The sequence below is a fragment of the Enoplosus armatus genome, chromosome 21 (genome assembly GCF_043641665.1).
Source record: "Enoplosus armatus isolate fEnoArm2 chromosome 21, fEnoArm2.hap1, whole genome shotgun sequence".
Classification (NCBI taxonomy): Eukaryota; Metazoa; Chordata; class Actinopteri; order Centrarchiformes; family Enoplosidae; genus Enoplosus; species Enoplosus armatus.
In genome coordinates this window covers 20058870-20080865 of record NC_092200.1, presented here as the reverse complement: position 1 = coordinate 20080865, position 21996 = coordinate 20058870, and the positions used below count along the sequence as shown (strand labels likewise).

General features: G+C 42.8%; 1 protein-coding gene across 1 annotated transcript in view; it reads left to right on the top strand.

The window, feature by feature from the left end:
• cubn (cubilin (intrinsic factor-cobalamin receptor)) overlaps positions 1–21996 on the top strand; it is a 64639-nt gene that overhangs the window by 15821 nt on the left and 26822 nt on the right. The window contains exons 16-38 of the mRNA XM_070927946.1: positions 33–195; positions 1272–1462; positions 2725–2881; positions 3630–3805; positions 5558–5723; positions 6250–6475; positions 6618–6748; positions 8070–8259; positions 8518–8678; positions 9086–9267; positions 9817–9973; positions 10494–10684; positions 13301–13460; positions 13948–14129; positions 14550–14718; positions 17287–17468; positions 17692–17848; positions 18111–18227; positions 18313–18426; positions 18606–18734; positions 18900–19032; positions 20407–20612; positions 21476–21657. Of these exons, the coding sequence (XP_070784047.1) occupies positions 33–195; positions 1272–1462; positions 2725–2881; positions 3630–3805; positions 5558–5723; positions 6250–6475; positions 6618–6748; positions 8070–8259; positions 8518–8678; positions 9086–9267; positions 9817–9973; positions 10494–10684; positions 13301–13460; positions 13948–14129; positions 14550–14718; positions 17287–17468; positions 17692–17848; positions 18111–18227; positions 18313–18426; positions 18606–18734; positions 18900–19032; positions 20407–20612; positions 21476–21657 (3822 nt within the window). The remainder of the gene's footprint in view (positions 1–32; positions 196–1271; positions 1463–2724; positions 2882–3629; positions 3806–5557; positions 5724–6249; positions 6476–6617; positions 6749–8069; positions 8260–8517; positions 8679–9085; positions 9268–9816; positions 9974–10493; positions 10685–13300; positions 13461–13947; positions 14130–14549; positions 14719–17286; positions 17469–17691; positions 17849–18110; positions 18228–18312; positions 18427–18605; positions 18735–18899; positions 19033–20406; positions 20613–21475; positions 21658–21996) is intronic.

Here is a 21996-nt window from a genome sequence, read left to right as displayed (position 1 = left end):
ATTTATTTATCATGTGTGGCTAAATGTCACAGATCCGGGATGGTCTTCTACCTGAAGACCCAATTCTGGGGAAGTACTGCAGCACTGCATCACCTCCCCCGCTGCAGTCCACTGGTCCAGCTGCATGGGTCCACTTCCACTCCGACTACAGTGTCTCTGACCGAGGCTTCCACATAACATACACAACATCACCAAGTAAGACACGGTGCATACACCACTTCAAAATACATGCCATGATGCTCATGCAACTGTCTCACATGACATTTATTATATTATATAATTCTTGACCTTGTGAGCAGTATAACAGGACAGGACAGCTATAGGCTTTCATTGTGTCTGTTAATCAACCCAGTGTTATTTTTAGACTTTTATTTTATCATCTTTATTTCCTGGTTCAGACACTGGGTTTTAAAAGAGTTCAGCAATGTTTTGGCAAGCAGAGAAAAAGGGTCCAAATAGGTAACACTGTTCTAAATTAGCAATCCAGTCATTCGTTTAATCAGTGTAGAGAGGACCGCTTCCCAACTTCTGTGAAGTGTTGTATAGTTTAGGGACTATTATATGGAAACATGTACATTTGGCAGATTTGTCACCATAACAAATTCAAGTGAAAGATTTCTGTGTGCAGAGCAAATCAGCAGAACTGGACACACAAGTTTCATCCAATCTGTTTGTTGGGGATTTGTTGCCCGTACTGTCCTTACTGTTCCAGATGTAGCTTTGGGTGGACACAGTTAACGGCTGTGAGATTCTGTTGTTACCTTTACTCTACGTGCCATGATTCTGTTTTGCCATAGATTTAAGTTGTGCGGGGGCTTTGAGGTCGTCCGCACTATTTCCGCGGTCTTCTTAATCAGGGTTCAAGAGAGCTTCTACACTCAGGCCACTAGGGTCCCAAATGATGTCACTGCATATGACTGCCCCCGCCCAATCATACTACACATATATTTTTACGATTCTTATTCTATTTGAACTCTTTTTAATTAAACTGGCAGGATTTCATTTCACTGTGATTGTACCCTATGATTACATGTGACAAATAAACTTGATTGATTGCTTGATTGTAGTACAGCCCATGTAAACCTACATAGTTAAGAAGTAGTTTACTGTACTTAGACACTTCAATTAAAGTTTCAGCGTCTTGCTCTTGCGAATGAAACCCATAACAGCAAGCAACTGACCTCCTATCCTTAGCAGTGTCGATGTCTTGCTTTACGTAATGAGCTGCAGAGGTAATGGACCTCCTCACCCTGGTGTGTGTTGTGTCTTAGGTGACCCTGGTTGTGGTGGTACCTTCACTGACAGCGAGGGCATCATCATCTCCCCCAACTGGCCCAACGACTATGCCCACAACCGCCAGTGTATCTATTTGATCAGGTTGCCGGTGGGTGAGAAGGTGGCCCTCAACTTCACTCACATGAACCTGGAGAGTCACAGCAGCTGCACTTTTGACTATGTGGAGGTAGGACTTGTTCATGACTCGCAAACATATGTCCTGATTAATATCTCAAAATGTGTTTTAATAACTTATGAATACTGCATCCCCTTCTCTTACAAAATACATTTACACAACACTTGGCAATGGTTTTTCCAGTCCAACCGGTTCTTGTCCAGTGGTCCAATGGTCCTATGTCCCACCTGTTGTTAGGTTTATGCCACTAAAACCAATGGTAAACGTTAGGGCAGATGTTGACTTTGGATACTAATACAAAACTAATACAAAACAAATACAAAGCTAATACAAAACGTATTAGCTAATGCAAATTAGTTGTGTAAGAGCATGTTTTTAAGGGACAGGGTTGGAAAACGGGGCCTGCCATTTAGCCCGGCACTTGGCACTTGATTTGGTTTTAGTCAAATTTTAGTCATTTGACTTTTAGTTAGTTTTAGTCAACAAAATCTACATTTTGGTCTAGTGTTTAAGGCGCCAGCTGGTGCCATCTTTGTTGTGTACAGTAACCATGGTTCCAGGTATTGTTCTCGTCTATCGAGTCTGCTCTGCGGGCAACAGACTGACTCTCCTCAGTAAATCCAGTTATCATGATAAATAACCCACCTGTCCTCTCCAGTGGAGAGCAGCTGATCATTCAGAAGCTGGATTCACTCACTCGTTCACTAAAATACTGTTCACTGTCTGGGTTTAGCCTGAGAGGAGAAGCTAAAACGATGGCTAACATAGTGATATTTCTTCAGCGAGCGCCTAGATGAAGATTTAGATGGATGACCGTCGACATTAATCCTGGAATGTACTCATCCCTTCTGGTAGAAACACATATGATAGCCGACTGAAAGCGGCGTTAACGTTCACATCCACAGCGCCTGATAATGTTTTTGGAATTTGTTCCAGCTGTTTTGTTGCCACTTCCTGTCCAATTCTCAGTGGACTGTAGATTCATTTGAATGCAAGAAGCTTTTTATTAATGGCAGTGCAACAGGTCAAGCAGCAAAAACATCTGAACTAGGTATATTTTGGGATGCAGAGGAAACTGATTTACTAATCAGGAGCTACATTGTGTGTGATTCTGCAGATGCACGCAGATTGTTGAATAAAACTTTGCATTTTTAGTTCCTTTCACCATGGTCCTGCTTTTCAAAGGTTATTCTTTATTTAGTTTTAGTCTTGTTTTCGTCGTAAAAATAGGTCATCCTCAAATATTTTGTCCTAGTTTTCATTGACTCTCACCTATTTCTCCTTCCTTCTTCTTCCATCCCTGTTCTTTCCAGGTTCGTGATGGCAGAATGGAAACTGATCCTCTGATAGGGAGGTACTGTGGGAGCACGCTGCCAGCTCCCATGTTCTCATCCACCAACTACCTGTGGATTCGCTTCAGGTCCGACAGCTCAGTCAGCCGGGCTGGTTTCAGGGCTGTCTACACCGTTGGTGAGATTCTACACATTTACACACATGACGAAATGTATTTTTTTGTATATGTATTATACTTCATTAGTTAAATTATGCCTGTTTAACAATGACTTATCATAGGGTTAGGGGGTTAGATGAGGGACCTATAGCCACAAAAACTGAAGGTTCCTGGCTGACCCATACATTAAGTTGTAGACTCACCGTGTTTTTGTATTGAGGGGCTCTCAAATTACTTAAATAATGCCCTGATATTGTTAGCATTAGATTACAGCTTCTATAGTATTTCTCCTCCCCCCTTAATCTATTCTTATGCTACACTGGATGTCGTTTCAGCACTCCTTTTTCATTCTTTGCTGGCTGCTTGTGCATACACGCTGGTGTGTAGTGCAGTGAAAGTTGTCAGGTCATGGATAATCTTAATGGACTTGACATTGGAATAGCAGATATTTTCACAGTAGAAAGAGTGGATATTCCACATGTTATGCAGTTCGTTATGGTTCTAAAAATGTTCATGCATACATTTGGATGCCCAATGAAAGCATGCGCGCCTGATCAAAAGTGAGGGGATGGTGAGGTTTGTGCAAGTTGTGTGAGAATGTGGGTTAAAACTGTCTTGAGAAGGATAGTGCCTTCAATGTTTGTTTCATTATCCAGTGGCAATGTTTGTTAGGACTACTTATCACAGATCTAGGCAAGTATTTGAATCCATAAGGTCTAAGCTATGTCCATTAGCCACTGACCAACCATTAACCCTCCCTCTCCCCAGCTTGTGGAGGTACTTTGTCTGGGACTGGGCAGTTACGCTCTCCCTACCACCCCAACCCCTATCCCCACAACAAGGTCTGCGAGTGGGTCATTAACCAGCCAGAGGGCTACGTGGTCACCCTCAACTTCCTGTCATTTGACGTTGAGGCAAACTCCTGCCGTTTTGACTATGTTGAGGTAAATGAATGTTAAACTAATCAATAAAATAACAAACTTTTTACTTTCAAATTGAATACAGAATAACAGCCACACCCTTCTTCTTCTTCCTCTTTTGTTTTAATTGGTGGGGATGGTTATGATGATAACACTAAAAGGAAAATTGAGATCAATAAAAATGCAATATTGGTACTCACACACACATACTGTACACAGTCCCCATGCACAAACATCCATACCGCAATGTCCTTAGTAATAATATAATATATTTAATAACCAGCGGTGGAAAGTAAGTAGTATTTACTATTTACTATTTACATTTACTACTTTTAAGTACTGTACTTGAGTACAAATTTACCTGTTGTACAGTACTTCAGTACAGTACAGTACTCCACTAAAATTTAGTAGGACCACCCAGGGTTTCAGTAAGGCCTACAGCATTGTCTTGTTTGATTGACAACCAGTGCATTTCTCGTATGTATGGCTGGTTAATAGCTGGTACAACCACATGGCTTAGTGATAATTAAATCCCCTCGACCTAAAAACACGGACACTCATCTAACCAGCATGCATTGTGCGGCGATCGCCGGATTCTGCACAGGCCTGGCTCGCCTCGAACGTGCCTACTTAATTATTTAAATATATATATTTTTGGGGCATCAGGAAATGGTTTGAGTTCCAGGCCTGAGAAAGAATGTTATAAGTAACATTGTTAACACTGTGCTACATGACAGAGAAATGCAAAACCGTTATAATAAGCCTATGAAATATACATTCTGCAAGCGCACGCACGAAGTGAGCCGCCTGTTAACGACAATGCTAACGACAAAAAAGCTAATGATTCTGAACGTCAGAACGTCCAGCAAGGAGACTGAACATTTTGTTAGAGAAGATTGTCTGTAATTGGGTGTTCTGCCACTAACCAACCAATGAAAACTTAGAGAGTCGTCTCATCGACTAATGGTTTGGTCGACTGTTAGAGGGCAGCCCTAGAAATATTGTAGTTTTAACTCCATTTATTTGACAGCTATAGTTAATTTTACAAAAAATGAAATAAAAGTAAATAACGTTTTAGAAAACGTATGAGGAGCTTATAAAATATGAAACATTCCACTACTCAAAATATAGCCTACAAACTACTCAAAGCATCTTTGTGCTGAACTGAGAACAGTCCGAATCTGCACTGAACGTTGCAGCGATAAGAACAGTGATGCGTTCACTCGCTATTGTACGTACTGAAGTGTATTTGAATGTTGATGCGTTCACTTACCAATGTAATTGCTGAAGTGAATTGAATGGAGATGAGATTACTTGCCGCTGACCAAGTAGTGTACACATTGTTCATCAGAGTTGCTGCTGCTGCAAACGAGAAAGTTGTGGGCCGTAAAACCAAAACGAGAAGCTGGAAGAATCTTAAACACTCAGTAGAGCTTAGGGAAACTGCAGAGTTGGTGATGGATAGATAGATATATACCTTTCACATGCAACTAATCATGTGATTGATTATACAAAAATATATAGCAGACTATAGCAGCTTGTACCAAAGTATTTACACTGTAATATTACTTATTTTACTCAAGGATCTGAATACATTTTCCACTACTCATAATGATATTAAAATAATTCATTAACAGTGAAACATCTGGGGATAGTTGTTTGTGGATTTGGTCCAATGGGCCAGCCCCCTCCTAAGGGTCTGTTATGGAGCACATCTATCCTCCCTCTTGTTTCTGGTTGGGAAATCAGTTGGTGCATGTTTCCTGCGTCTTCCAGGTCAGGGATGGCTCCACGTCCAGCTCTCCTCTGCTGGGGAGGTTTTGTGGTACTGCGATTCCCCCCAGGCTTCAGTCCACTCAGAGATCTATGTACATCAACTTCAAGACCGACTCTTCTGTCAACAACCATGGCTTTGAAGCCGCCTATGGCTCTGCCTTGGAGGGTAAGGGAAGTATCATTATTCATTGTCATAAATCAAAATCATAATTATTAGCAAATATTTTAAACTCTGACTGCCCTCCTAGGTTAGAAAACATCTCTTCGTGTCACCACAGATGACATTAATCAGCAAAAACTGTAACCCATACCTTTTTTAAACTTTTTTTTTAAAAGTTTTTCAGCTTTTGTCCGATTGAAGGGAAATTCTCGCTTCTCTGTACTTCTCTGGAGATGCCATGATGTTGTTACACATACGCTGGTATCACTTCTTCAGAAGTTCCTCAGGGCTTTGTTCTGGGACATGTTGTACTTGCCTAAGAATCTACAAAAACACTAACCTTTATTTACTGTCATGTAGTGCTTTTAAACTGAAACCTTTCACAAACGCTGCCTGCTGCTTTTAACATTACAAGCTCCAGAACTGAGTTCAGTATTCTTGTAAATCAGTGTCCTCTAAAGCTACTTTCAAACTTTTCCAACTCAACAAAAGTTGACCAGTTGTTCTTTTTTTTTTTTTCTTCCTGTACCAGGGTGTGGAGATACCCTGACCAATCCTTCAGGCACCATCACAAGCCCTGGCCACCCCACCAACTACCCCCATGGGGCCAACTGTACCTGGTACATCAGTGTTGCCCCCGGCAACCTGGTTCGGCTGTCATTTGACTCCTTCAACGTGGAGTACCACGTTAACTGTAACTTTGATTACCTGGAGGTGTACGACAACGGCACTGTGCAGACCGGAACCAAGCTTGGCAGGTACACGATACACATGTAGCACACACACATATATGCCTGTGTGTGTGCGTGTGTGTGTGTGTGTGTATAATAAAACCTTTTGAAAATATCAACATTATGCAGATGATTGGTGAGTAGAGATGTGGGTGCTTTGTATGTGCAGGTACTGTGGGCGTTCTGTGCCTCCATCCATCACCAGCACTGACAGCCTGCTGACCCTGCTGTTTGTGTCTGACTCCAGTTTAGTCTCCGAGGGATTCTCTGCCAGATACATCTCCTTAAATGCCACCACAGGTACACAATAGATTGGCCAGATAGTCTTCTTTTTCCGGTTTTAAGTCCGACTACTGATAAATTAGCTCAGGTTCCAATACGAGATTTAACTATGATCCCCTGAAAATGGATTCAGTTCAGTTGTGTGCCACAGTAGTCACTGACCGGTGGGGGGTGTTTAGATAAGGATGTAACCTGCGGCATAATAAAACTCCCAAGCCTTCTGTGCAACAATTTGAAGTGGGTATTAGGTTCTTTAGGCAGACATTAACTGCACGTTAAATGAGTTTCGACAGTAGAGCTTGAGATGTTCAGCAGGGTTGCTGTCAACAAGGTCGTGTCCACACCAGTGAAGATGACTGAGTCCTCAACGATGTTGACAAGAAGAGAGAAAGGCAGCGTGTCTTTGTGAAAATCTACTATGAACTGAAAATGGGAAGAAAATATGAAGTCTCAGATGGCTGAAAGATGCAGACAGTATGGCCTGTGTTCTGCAGCCAAGTTCAGTACAATACTGTGATAATAATATTAAAACTAGCTCACTATAGTGTTTAACAGAGCTTTTGGCAGCAACCATGTGGGAAATGGGAATGTAGAACTGCTCAAACCAAAACTTCTGACCTCCTGGAAATCCAGCGTTGTGACCCCCCCCCCCCCAAACCGATCTGACAGAAATTCAGCCCGATTCAAAAATTAGTTGGGGGTGACCAATTTGGGTTTCAAATATGGCTTCAATCTATACAGTGTCTGCCCAGTTTTAACTGCATAAACTTGTCATTCCAACCTGATAAATGAGATCTGATCATTTGCATAACTGTTGTCCCAGATTGCTAGGTAAGTATACCTGTTGTGCTCTGTTTGTGGACAAGCTTCAGTAAAAGGAAGAACTTTCCTAACATTTACTGACCAGCAGAAACTGCTGTGCCAATAAAATCTTAAGACCTAAAAGACCTCTTAAACTTAACTGGCATTACATTTATTTTAGTTGCATATTTTATTTTAGTTGATTTCTGTGTCATATCTAAACTTCAAACTCCACCTTAAAGAGAACTCATCTGATGAACCATTGAGAAAAGAAACTTTTCTTTAACTTTCGGGGTTTTGGGTTTTTTTACAATTTGATTATAAAACCAGATCTTTAAGCCACAGAAAAGTGGGCATAGGCATCATCCTACACTGTACTGTATGTATGCAAAAGTAATCCAGTCTTTGTTTTTGGGTGAAATCTTAAGATTGTTTGAGGGAACTCTGAGTATTTACATTGTATTTTGAGTTAGGACAAAATAAAACTCATAAATACGCAGATGATAAGGTGTGTATTTAAACCTTTCTCTCTCATCAGACTGTGGTGAGACCTTCACCTCCCCTATAGGGTCTTTCACTTCACCCAACTACCCCGACTACTACCCCAACAATAGAGACTGTATCTTCAAGATCATTGTGCAGGTCAACATGCAGATTATGTTGAACTTCACCAGCTTTGAGCTGGAAGGCTCCCCTCCTTCTTGCAGCTTGGACTTTGTGGAGATCAGGTAAGGAAAGCCACAGAATCAAGGACAAAGAGCCGATCCATTTAAACTGTTTTTCACCTGGATTTGTTTTGTGGGATTTGATGTCCCCACGCGTTTCCTGCTCCAAGATAATAATGTCAGCTGCAATTTATAGTACATGAAGTCACCTTGCAGCGAGGGCAGCCCATTTCCTCTGATAGAAAGAGAAAAGACAAAAAATGCCTCTCTGTCTGTCTTTATTCAGAACGACTGCTGACATTTTTCCGCCGTCTCTTGCAGGGATGGTGGCTACGAGACATCTCCCTTGATTGGTAAGTTCTGTGCCGATCAGAGGCCTTCAGTCCTGGTATCCCATAGCAACCGCCTTTGGGTGAGATTCCGCTCTGACGCCACCGTCACGCGTCGAGGATTCTCTGCCCACTGGGATGGCACACAGACTGGTGAGTTGTTCGTGTTTTTTCTTTGTTTGTTTAGGCTGAGGAAGTAAAGGGAACAGACTGGTGACCACCATCATTTGCTGTATTATATAAAAGCCACCAGAAATTCCATCCATCGGTTTTCTGTATCCTATATCCAACTGAATTCAAAATGCACATTTTGACCATGTTTAAATGTAAGAATCAGTTTGGTTTCGTTGCATGAAGTTTTGAAAATTGAATAATTTTGTATTATTACTAATTTATTCACAAATTTAATTATTACTAGGTTGACAACATCTACCAATTCTGATATAATGCCTAAAATGCCTCATTCCTCTGCATCTTCCAGACCCACACACACACACACACACACACACACACACACACACACACTTACCTTCTCACTTGATTTCATTCCTTTTCCCAAGGCTGTGGAGGGACGTTGACAACTGCATCCGGGGCACTTTCCTCCCCTAACTACCCCCTGCCCTACCACCCTAATGCTGAGTGCTACTGGAACATCAGGACCAGCCAGGGCAGCCAGCTCCTCCTCTCTTTCTCTGATTTCCACCTGGAGTCAAGCTCCACCTGCTCGTTCGATTACCTGGCTGTGAGTACTGCTCCTCGCAGCGTGTGGGAGTATTGTGCGGCAGTTTTAGGAGGATTTGTTTTACGGGCTGAACACTTTTGGAAAGGTTGAAAAACATTGAGAGAGCATTGGGATACATGTTGAAACCCCACAGGTACTCTGGCACTGCCGTGAGTACTTACAGTTTTGATTCAGGACAGCATGAAATTAGCTGCAGGTTTCAGCCTAAGGCTTAGTTTCCAAGTCACATCTCTTAACACCAACACATTCACTTATAGCCATCACTTGATAGTAAGTTATTATTATTATGACAAATAGGGACATATCAATATTGATTGGTTTATTATTAGTTGCTCTGTCTGCCTACAACACAGGGAGCCAATAGAATGAAGACATCTCTGCTCAGCAGCAAACACACAGTCATGAATCACTTCATAAATGCATGAAATCCAGCAAAGTGTTATTTACTATTGTGAATGATTTGTGTTATTTAATTGATCTTGTTACTTCACCATTTAATGACTGTGTGTGTGTGTGTGTGTGTGTGTGTGTGTGTGTGTGTGTTTTCAGGTGTATGATGGTAACAGCAGCAGTGCTACAGAGCTGGCCAAGTTGTGTGGCACTCAGTCGCCCGGCACTATCAACTCTTCCAGCAATCAGCTCTACGTCAAACTACGCACTGACAGCAGCGTCAGCACTGGAGGCTTCCTCGCATCATACACCTCCAGTGCGAAAACACACACTCACACACACGCTACTGTCTGACCATGCATTATTGTGTTATATTTTGGTAGCTTTGGAACATAAACGTCTGTGTTGCTGAATAAATTATTCAGGATGTTTAATCACCGTTTAGCAGATGTGAGGGAGGTGGGTCGAGTAGCCAAAACTGCATTTCATGTGAAAGTACTGTTACTCAAAAATACCACGCACTGAAGTACAGGTACACCTTATCTGCTTTTATGATAAAATGTTGTAGCTTTTAGTCGTTAGACATGGAATAGCTGTGTCCATCTTGATAAAGCTCAGTGGACTGTGAAAACACCAGGGACTCAAATAAATCCAGGATCTTATCAGTTCTATCTCTGACAAAGTCTGATGTGTTATATTCAATCAATTCAACATTAGAATGTTGTCAATAAACCAAAAGGAAGCCATGATGTATGTATTGATAATGTATGATCCTACAAATACTGATTTATGACATTTGTTTCACAGGTTCTCTATTATGTTGTGTTTGTTTTCAGAATGCCGCGGTTTGCTGATCTCAGGCCGACACAGAGGAGTGCTGGAGTCACTGAACTTTCCCAACAACTACCCTGCTAACTCCTATTGCAGCTGGACCATCCAGGCCACCAGCGGAAACACCATCAACTACACCTTTACTGCCTTCCAGTTGGAGGCCATCTCCAGCAGTTGTGACCATGACTACGTCAAGGTACACAAGTGAACACTATTCAACCCCCCCAACCCCCACAACCAGAGCTGCATTAGTACGCGTAGGTGGGCATCACCGGTGATATTATCATTATTAATCACACGTTACTCTCCTAACATTGATATTACTCAGTGAGGACAGTAATCTCTCAACTCACTGCTTCATACCACTCTCACCTGTCACTGGATTCTCGCTCGGCCGCATGCCACTCTCCTCTCCACGCAGCTGCAGCTGTCCTTCGAATCCACAGATCAAAACATCTTCCCTCCCTCATTTTCCCTCCTTCTCAATGTAACTTCATTTGGACGTCCGTATTCTCGCAAGTATCAACCTGTAATTAAACGTGCACTGTTGTGTGCTTTTCCTTTCCTTGGAGTACAGCAAGTCAAGCCTTTTACCATGAGATTTCTTTGGTAAATACAGCTGAAGAGAAAACCAGGTCTGTCGAGCTGACGGCCGAGGCAGATCAAGTTCACGTCGCGTCACCGTGTCAACTGTCAGGATACAAACTACAGTCATTGAAAAACTTTTATGGGTAGTCGTGGCACAATATCAAAAAGAAAAGTAGGGGCTGTGAGTAATTTTGTAACTTTCAAATTCAGCATATTCTCTTCTAACGCGTCCAGAAACTGAGACAGACCTGATGTTGAAAGCACAGAAAAAGTTAGACAAACATCTTCCCTTCAACAACAGCTCAACCCCAGAACACGGTCTCAGCTGCCAATCGCCTCAAAGCATGTGATCAAGCTTGTGGTCAAGCTCCTGTACTGCCTAATATTAGAATAGTTACCTGCTAGTTAAAAATAAACATTATAATTTCTCTTTAAAGGGGACCTATTATGCTCTTTTCTAGCCCCCCCCCCCCCCCCCCCCTACATCCGTGGGTTGCTAAGCAACGTTGACATAAACATAAACATCTGGTCTGTGCCTGGAGCAGAGATACTATATAAGTACATCCGTGCCTATCTGACATCAGATAGACCCGGCGGTTGAAAAAACTGAAACAGAGCGTTCAGAACAGTCTGCAGCCTGAGCTTTTGGCTCACAGGGATTACTGTTACATATGTTTACCTCATTATTTGGCAACTTTGGCAACGTGTAGTATGAATATCCAACATTGTAACAATATATATGACAGAAAATGAGGAAAACCATCATAGGTCCTCTTTGAATTGTTGTTTGGTAGGTCATACTGTACCCAGTGTTACTACAATAGGGACCTGTTAGTTAGATACCCAGTTCCCACATTGTTACCCCCTCATTCCCTAACTCCACATCTCGTTCCCTTGTGCCTACATGTGTGTATCAGTGCGTGCTGTCCTGGTGCGTTGTTACGCTGTACATAATCTAAAGAGTTACCAAATAAAGCAATCTTTCCACGATCTGCAGATCTGTCAATCCATTCAATCAAAACTTTTGCCCCCTGTGGAACAGTCCTTACTACCGTTCTCAAAAACTGCTTAACCTTGTGATTTCACCTTTGGCGCCATTACACTGTAGTCATTTACCTGGTTTTGACACGACATCATTTTTTACCCTGCTCTAGAGATGGAGGCTCAGTGACCCCTTGACTTCCACCAGACCACACAGGCCTACAGTTATCCATGTTAAGGATCACTGTTCGACCAAATAGTCTATATTTACTCATCCACTGTGACTGCATCCAACCTGACCATAACTCAGCACAAATGAGATTTCAGGTTCATGCTCCCAGAGCTGACAGAAGGTGGAGGGGTAGCAACTTATTACCAAGGGTCTTACTCCTTCCTGCATTATGGCTGATGATGTGGGTTATCAAATAATTTCAGTGCACAAATCCTGTCCATAAGCTTGTGAGAAGGCACTGTTACAATGACACCAGTGCGACAGCCTCCGCAGGGCACCTATAAAGGCTAAAATACTCTGTGGCAATGCTACAATGCTAATGCTATAGAAGCTTCTTCTTCCTCAAACTCTACTGGTAATAAATCTGACAATCCTGGCTTCCTTTTCTCTAAAGCCGACGGGTTGGTAAACCCCTCAACTGAAACGACTCCTGCTGTGTATTTTAATGACAAAATCCATTGCATCAGAGAAACACCGTCATCATTGTTATCTTGTAACCATGTCGCATTTTACTCCTGTCGATCGCAGTTTTTCAGGCCTTACATTGGTCAGATGTCACTGCTTGTATATGAATGAGTACTATGTGTACACTACGAGTGGATGAGCCTCCATCATCATGATCCTCTTCAATTGCTTCCCCAGTGAGACATTTAGTCAACCTATCATTTTAGCGTGCAATACTTGTTGACGTTGTCTTTTATAGATTCTCACCTGTAAACACCATTGTGGTAGCTTGATTCTAGTTTTTGGAGTGTCTAACGAGATCCAACATCATATTGTTATGATGTGTGTTGTGTGTTGTCCTTATTTAGTATGCACAGGGGGTAGATACACTGACAGAACACCTTCTTTCCTTAGTGTGCTTTAAAATCTGCAGATTATAAAAGTTTACAGTATCGTAGCACTATATTGTTAGGTGCTGTTGTTATTTTTGTTGACCCATAATGTGCACATGATATATTTCTACTAATCTACTACTTATACCACTTTCTCCAAATATCACTTTCCTAGCTCTATAATGGGGCTAACGCTCAAGCTCCTCTGATCGGTACATTCTGTGGATACACGCCCCCCCCGGCCAGCAACACCACAGGCTCTGCCCTCACTGTGGTGTTCAGGACAGACTCCTCGGTGTCCATGTCTGGCTTCCAGATGATGTGGTACCAGAATGGTAAGAGGGAAAGGGGGTCTTTTTTTGTTGTTGTTGTGGGCCAGGCCAGATCAACAGGATAACCACATATAGAGATGTGTACTCGCTAAGATTTTACAATTCAAAACATACAATGAGTGCTTAAAATATAATCAGTGAGGTTTATGTGGCGTGCCTTCAGGGTGCCTGTCCTCCGGCGAGTCTCCAAGACACCAAACAGATAATCTGTGGCTTCACTTCCCTAACACAGAGCTGCCCTCCTTGTCATGCACTGGCACAAAAGCAAATCCACCACTAGTTTGCCCCTGTTCCAAAATATGGTCACATTAACTGAATAACTAATGCCAGTTCTGGTTGGTGTCTGCTCGGTACTCCCTGTGATTGTTTGACCTCCTTGTAGCTTTGAACAGCAGTAATTCTTGAGCCTAGATTACATTTGGTGACATTTGTGCACACTTGGTTAGAACAGACTCTTTAGTCCCCTCTGACTTGGTGTGTGTCCCTGCAGGTTGTGGTGGGGAGCTCTCTGGACCCAGTGGCTCCTTCAACAGCCCAGACTACCCCAACAGGTATCCAGAAAACAGGGAGTGTATCTGGTATATCGTCACATCGGCTGGCAGCAGCATCACCCTCACGATCCATGAGTTTGATGTGGAGTTCCACCAAGACTGCAACTATGATGTGCTGGAAGTAAGATATGGGCCTCTCTCTGCTTGGTTCTGTACAGGGCATAGTTCATCTAGGTGGTTTAAACAGAGCAGGTGATTTCTGTAGTTCCTCATATTCAAGCCAGAGCTTCACATGCAGCACATGCAGCACATGCAGCGTAATGTTTGAAAAGGAATTCAATTAAGGAGAACGATTTCAAGTTTTAATTTTTACAATGTGACACTCAGAAGAGAAGCAGTTGATGACACCATGTGGTTTTAGCTGCTTAAGGAGGGGGTAAACAAGACTATTGTGTTGACATGATGTAGACATATTTCCTAATAAATGTATTAATGGCTCAGCAGTGTAACTGGTGACCTTTCAGTGTAGAATGGATTCTTTCTGAAACGGTGAACAGCATTGCAGTCGGCCTTTTGACAATTATGTTTAACTTCCCCACAGGTGTATGGAGGTCCAGACCTGTCGGCCCCTCAGCTGGCCAAGCTGTGCAGCACCACATCCAGCCCAATGCGTGTCTCCAGCACTGGCAACCTGCTCACAGTGCGCTTCAAGTCTGACGACTACGTCAGTGGTCGAGGTTTCAATGCAAGCTGGGCTGAAGTCCAAGGAGGTGGGTGGACTTGATTGAGTGCATGCTCTCATGCCATACCTCTGTGCCACTATACCATAGAATACCACCCAATATTAGGGATGAGTATCATCAGGGGGACAGCGTGGGGAACGTAGCTTGACATTTATCCATTCGTAGGGTAAGTCAGTAAAAGTGCCAAATTGTCACATGTCAGAAAAAAAAAACATTTAACACAACAAACTGTGACAGAGAAACAAGCAACACAGGCTTTTGAATGTAGAAACTTTTACAGCAACTGTGATTAACGTTAAAGAATAGGTTCACATTCTCTCAAGTCTGTCTTCAAACAATACTCACATGAACACTGAAAGAGTTTTTTCGTCAGTAATTGTTCCTCGTTTCCATTCTGGCCGTCAAGAGATACCTTCCTGACGGGGACAAAATCCACGGTCCTCGTTCTATGCTCAATGCAGTTCAGGTGAAGATACCATGGTATCTTTTAAAGTTAGAGTCGGGGAGGGGGGTAATATTCTGAGAAAGACATCTGAGAATTGCCAAGATTAAAATCGTAAATTTATATTCTCTGAGATTATAAAGTCCTAAATTTGCATGAAAAACCTTTTTTCATCCAAGGAACCTCATGGCTTCACTTCGGTGTGTTTACCAGGGAAACTACAGCTCACGACCCGCCGTATCAGCAACAACCAGAGCTACACATAATGCAGTCTCTATGACTCAAACTGTTAACTCATAGTCACTTAGAATGAACGTTTACCATTAATTCAATTCAGTTCAATTCAATTTTATCTATATAGCACCAGATCACAACAAAAGTCATCTCATGACACTTTACAAATAGAGCAGGTTTAGACCGATTCTTTATAATGTTATTACAGAGACCCAATAGTTCCCACCATGAGCAAGCACTTTGGCGACAGTGGCAAGGAAAAACTTCCTTTTAAGAGGCAGAAACCTCAAGCAGAACCAGACTCTAGGTGGGGGGCGGTCATCTGCTTTGACCGGTTGGGTTGGAGAGAGAGAGGGAGAGAGAGAGAGAGAGAGAGAGAGAGAGACATATAGAGAGAGGGAGGCAGAGGGAGGGGGAGAGACAGATAGACAGACAGGCAGACAAGCAGACAGGCAGACAGGCAGAGATGTATGGCAGCACTAGCAGTAGCCATAGCAGCTATAATTATAATAATAATAATTGACTGATAATAGTACAAAGCACAAAGAAACTCCAGGGAAGATATAGAGTTAGTAACATGCATTGGAGGGACATGAATGTGTAAAGATGGAGAGTGCATCATGGGAAGTCCCCCAGCAGTCTAGCCCTATAGCAGCATAACTAGGGGCTGGTCCAGGCAGGCCTGAGCCAGCCCTAACTATAAGCGTTATCAAACAGCCTCCTGTCTGCCTCCCGGACCCAAACTGGTAGCCGATTCCACAGGAGAGGAGCTTGATAGCTGAAGGCTCTGGCTCCTGTTCGGCTTTTGGAGACTCTAGGAACCACAAGCAACCCTGCATTCTGGGAGCGCAGTTACATTACAACACCAGACACCCTCTGAACACACAGTTAGGAAATAGCATGCTAGCTATATAATTCTTGTCCCATTTGTGGTCCAATAAACACTAAATTCAACAAATTCAGTACCTCATGTCCCTATTTTCCCAGCTACTGTAGCTGTCACATTTCGCTGGACCTGCGTGGGCGTGGTTTCCATGGGAACACAGCTGTCGAGGCTTTCGTCATACGGAAGTAAATCCAACATTGCAAAAGAGTGGATAGTGCGAGGCCTTACATAGTATAAGCCCTCCTGGTAATTACCAGTCTAAGCTGGACTGGTTATCACTGTTAGAAGTTAAGAACTGAAGTTAGAGCAGGGTAGAGCGGGTTGGCATTTCAATCCCCGTCCCCTGTCAAAGTGTCCTTGGGCAAAACACTGAACCCCAATTTGCTCCTGATGGAGGCCAGCACCTTGCATGGCAGCTCAGTCGCCATCTGTGTGTGAATGGGTGAATGAGACCAAGCTGTAAAGCACTTTTGAGAACCATTAAGGTTGAAAAGCGCTCTATAAGTGAAGTCCATTTACCACAGTTACAGTTACTAGCCTGAAGGCAACACCAAAGGACTTTTTACTCTCTCACATTTCAAACAATAAATGTATCTGTGACATGCCGTATCTTAGCCCATATGCTACTGTCAGGAGGTAAAGCTTTCATTCAAAAAAGGTATTCTGGTTGTAGGTGAAGGAGTCATTGCTCTCCTTTGAAGAATGTGTTTCAAAACATGACAATTGATGTTAATTCCTATATTCTAAACTAAGATCTGTTTTAAAAGCTCCAAAAGTCAAACGGGACCATGATCACATAGAATTTGTTAGATGATCCTCACCAGTACCCAAGCGAAAAAAGGTGTCTTTTATGTAAAGTAAACGTATATGATACAAAGGTATGTCTCAAATTTATAGACAGATAGATTGGGACGCAGTTTGGGCCAACACTGTGAGGACTTCGCGTCACCCAGACAAGAATAGACACCTGCACGGTTTTCCAGCAGCAAGAGCACCCTGAGGAACCCTTCATCTTCTCTCCTTCTTCCTGCAGGCTGCGGAGGTCCAGTCACAGCTCCATCGGGGGAGATCCATTCTCCTTTGTATCCCAGCAGCTATCCCAACAATGTGGACTGTTCCTGGGTCATCAGTGTAGATCCCAACCACCGTGTCTTCTTCAACTTCTCTGACCTGGACATTGAATACCACAGCAACTGCACCTGGGACTACGTGGAGGTGAGTGACTGATTTAGGAACATGGAATTTGTGGTTCTATATGATTGTGCCAAAGCAATTTTGTTTTGTCGCTGACCTATTAGAAGCCCTATTTTATTTGTTTTTTGTGTGCAAATGCGTGAGTAAGAGTCGTATATATAAATGTAGTCCATTAACCGTTAACCATTTATGCTTAACGTTTAGCTACGTAGCTTTACTGAAACATCTGCCTGTCCCTCTGTAGATCCATGATGGTCCGACCATATCTTCTCCCCTGCTCGCCCATGTGTGTGGCACCAGTCTTCCTCCCGTCATCACCTCCACCCAGAACACCATCTTTGTTCGCTTTAGGTCCGACTCCAGCCGCAGCCACCGTGGCTTCAGCGCTCGCTTCTCTGAGGGTGGGTCTCCTTTCACCCCTCTGTTTCAGTCACTAGAACATGGGCGGAATATCACGTCCCCAGTCCTTTTATGTACTCACTTGTGCTGACAAATGCTGTTCTATTTACACCACAACACGTCTCCGACTACTGTCATGTCAACGTAAGGCTGCACAAAGTACACAACTGATCTCGACGAGGTGTACTGATTATAGGATTATTCAATTTTCCATGACTGAAGAAATTGCGATGTAATTTTGTTTGTTTGTGTGGTTTTCAACAGCTTGTGGTGCAACCATCATAACAGACGATGTTGGCGGAGCCATTACATCGCCACGGTACCCAGCGATGTACCCACCCAACCAGAACTGCAGCTGGATCATCAAAGCACAGGAACCATGTGAGTCGAGGCCCCCAGACTAGAAAACCTTATTGTTGCATACGTGGTGTACTTTTAACCTTTGACTTTGTCATTCTGTGGCCAGTCAACCATGTGAGCCTGTCTTTCACTGACTTTGAGTTGGAGATGATCTACTCCAACTGCTCCCATGATGCTGTGAACATCCTGGATGGAGACAACTACCAGGCTCCTTCTATAGGTAGCTATACTGTGTGTGTGAGAGAGAGAGAGCAGACTGGGTTAGTATGCCTGTACTGTCCGACGTTTGCATAATACGTTAACAATGGTGCAATATGCCATGACATCACTGCACCGGTTGAATGTAGTGAAGCTGTGTGTGTTGAGATTGATTTAAAATGCAATGTCACTTTTTGTCAGGGCGCTACTGCGGCTTTGACGTACCTCACCCAGTGACATCCTTCAGTAACGCTTTGGTGGTCAACTTCATCTCCGACCACTCCGTCTCCGCAAAAGGGTTCCGAGCCACCTACTCAGCATCCACCTCCAGTAAGACACACCGGGACGTCCTCCTCACAGTTAGCTGGACACACTTAGAAGTGACCACACTGCACTTTCAAAATCATTCCCTTCTCACACACACACACACACACACACACACTGACACTGACAGGACCGCCAGGAAAACCCATTGTTGTCACCGCTTGTGCTTAGGTTGTGGAGGAGATCTGGTGATGGAGAGTGGCGCCTTTAACAGCCCCAACTATCCAGATGCTTATCCGCCCAATGTGGAGTGTGTGTGGACCATCAGGAGCTCACCAGGGAATCGTCTCCAGCTTTCATTTATGTGAGTCAAGTCGTTTCATTCTTGACCTTGGAACCTTCCTCAGCAAATGGAACTTGCTCAGATGTCATAACATGACCGAAGTTCTGTGCTTCTGGTCATAACAAGTGATTCTGTGCCCCTGCCTCTGTTCAAAGATGGTCTCTGCTGTCAGATGTGAAAGTTCTCCCTGATCTTTGTCCGCCCCGTCCGCTGACCCTTGAGCGATGACCCCCTCACCAGTGTGAGCAGCTTTGCTCTGGCTCCCTTTGTTTTAGGTTGTTGTCACGACTGAGCTACAGTGGTGTTGCCTTGTTCAGAGTGGGCTTACTGTAGCTTCGCTTGGACCAGCGACGTAGGCCACCTACTGAAAGCCGTGTTCTTTTTCTACGGGATGGAGTGATTTTTCTTGAGAAGCAAATTATTGTTGTGACTAATCGTTTGGTCTGTCAAATGTCAGTAGTGGATTTTCCAGAGCCAAAAGTCTTCAGATGACTCGTTTTGTTTGACCAACAGTCCAAAACCCAAAGATGTATTCAGTTTACAATGGTGTAAAACAGAGAAAACAGCGAATCTTGTGACTATGTTTTACACCTGAAAAAATGAATTAATCACCAATATCACACATTATAAAGAGTCGGTCTAGACCTGCTCTATTTTGTAAAGTGTCATGAGATGACTTTGTTGTGATTTGGCGCTATATAAATAAAATTGAATTGAAATTGAATTGAATTGAATTGAATTGAATATCACTGGCTATGGGTTTAGCCTATTCATTTTCTGTCGAAGGACTAATCAGAGTTTGGTTTCGTCACAGTTCAGATATAATGCTGAAATGGTTCTGTTTAGGTTATGGATAGAGTTGGGTGGGGTTAGATAAAGGTTTTGTGCTGTTAAGGTAACTACACAGGGATCCATAAGACAGTGTGTGTATACAGTGTAGAGCTCCAGTGATACCATGGCCACATTCATATTATATTATTATAAAAGTATTAGCTTTTCACAGATGTATTGGCATATATGTCGGCCAATATGTATTTGATTGTTACCAGGTTTTCTCTGTGTCTAACATACTGATACTGGTATTAGCTGCTATTTGCTATTGCTATTCACAAACAGAGTCAGCGGAGCCAAAAATCGCCCCCTTTTTTATCAGATAACTCATTAGCAGGAAGTTGACGGTGTGAGCTTAAGGTGACCTTGGAAGCCAGTCTCGATGTTTTTGACAGCGACGTGGCTTTATGAACCTGAACAGAGACAGTAAGAGCAAAGTAAAGCGGATAGTGAAGGTGCACGTTCCCTGTTTGAGTACTTTCCAGTTAAACGTTTCATACTTTGGCATTTAGCGAATACTTCATCGTGGATTGTCAGTAAGAGTCTTCTGGTGTTTTTGTTCAGTATCTTTCACCTGCAGGGAGACGCTGGCTGTCAGAATGACTACCTGGAAATCAGGGAGGGCAACTCCATTGGGCCTCTGGTTGGCCGCTTCTGTGGAAACTCGCTCCCGTCCAACTACACCTCTGTGACTGGCCACATCCTGTGGGTTAAGTTTGTCTCAGACGCGTCGGTCAGCGGAGCAGGATTCAGAGCCACCTTCTCACACTGTGAGTATCTTTTTTTTATTAACATCACCGTGTCACTATTTAGGCAGTTGTATATGTCATAAGTATTAAGACTTAGGTGTCACTAATAACCAATATTCAATGTTAACAACATGAGCATTCATTATAAACATCTCAGTCACAATACATATATTAAACATTAACAGCGTGTAGGAGCCTTTAAGTTAATAGTGGAAAATGGCGTCACCTCAGGAAAACTTTCGACAGACTTACTTTCTTTCGGTCTTTTATGCATGTCAAAATCATTACAAGCACTCTCAACCTTTAGCGGACAGACACATTAATTAACTCTGGCCTTAGAAGGTAGAAAATTACAGTTTATTTACGGTTTACCAACCTGTGTCAAGCAGGTAAAAGCAGGAGAATTGAGAACACGGTGTGTTTAGTTTGCTTCTAAACAAACCGCAAACACGAACAAATATTGCACTTTTTACCGCATTACACTCACTTGATAACTTTATTCTCAAATTACTTTGTGGATTGAGATTAGTGATACAAAATATAATCAACAAATAAATGATGATGTATTATTAAAGTTAATCAAATTATATTAAGTTATTAGAATTAGCCCCACCTTCACCAGCTGCAACATTAGGATATATTATATTGGTGGTACTTCAGTAAGATTAACATATTTTAGGTCAAGCTTTGAATGCAGGACTTTTACTTGTGACAGAGTATTTCTACATAGTGGCGTTGGTACTTTTCTGAAGTAAAAGATCTGAGCTTTTCTGTCATTGTTGCATGTGACTCTGTTGGTATTAGGTCTCGACCTCCTGTGCATGCACGTGATGGAAGTATTACAGTGTTGTGTCTCTAACGTCGACTTCCTCACTGTTTTTCAGTGTATGGTAATGATCTGGTGGGAGAGTTTGGCCAGATAGCATCCCCACTGTATCCCAGAACGTACCCCAATAATGCCCACTACCGCTGGACCATAACTGTGGACGGGGACAGCTACATCCAGATTCGCTTCTTGGACATGGACATAGAGGACCTGTATGACTGCTACTACGACCAGCTCAAAGTGAGACATTGTGTGCTGTGAAATCACATTGTATCCTTGATTTTTGCACCATTGTGTCTTATTTCACATAGGCTAGTGCTTCATTGCAACAGTAATCAACTGAGTCAATGTTGATCCATAGGCTGCTTTAAAATGGATCCATATGCATCAGATCATTGATTGCGCAGCAAGAATGCAAATCAAATGTTTTTCAGTTGATGAGATACACGACATTAGAAATGATGAGGCAGTCAGTCTGTCATCCACCCACCCATTTAAAAGCCGGCTTTCTCAAAGATGTTGCTAGATATTCTTACAGATCATGACTGTCAAAGGTCGCCAGGCATGAGGTGGTGCCAC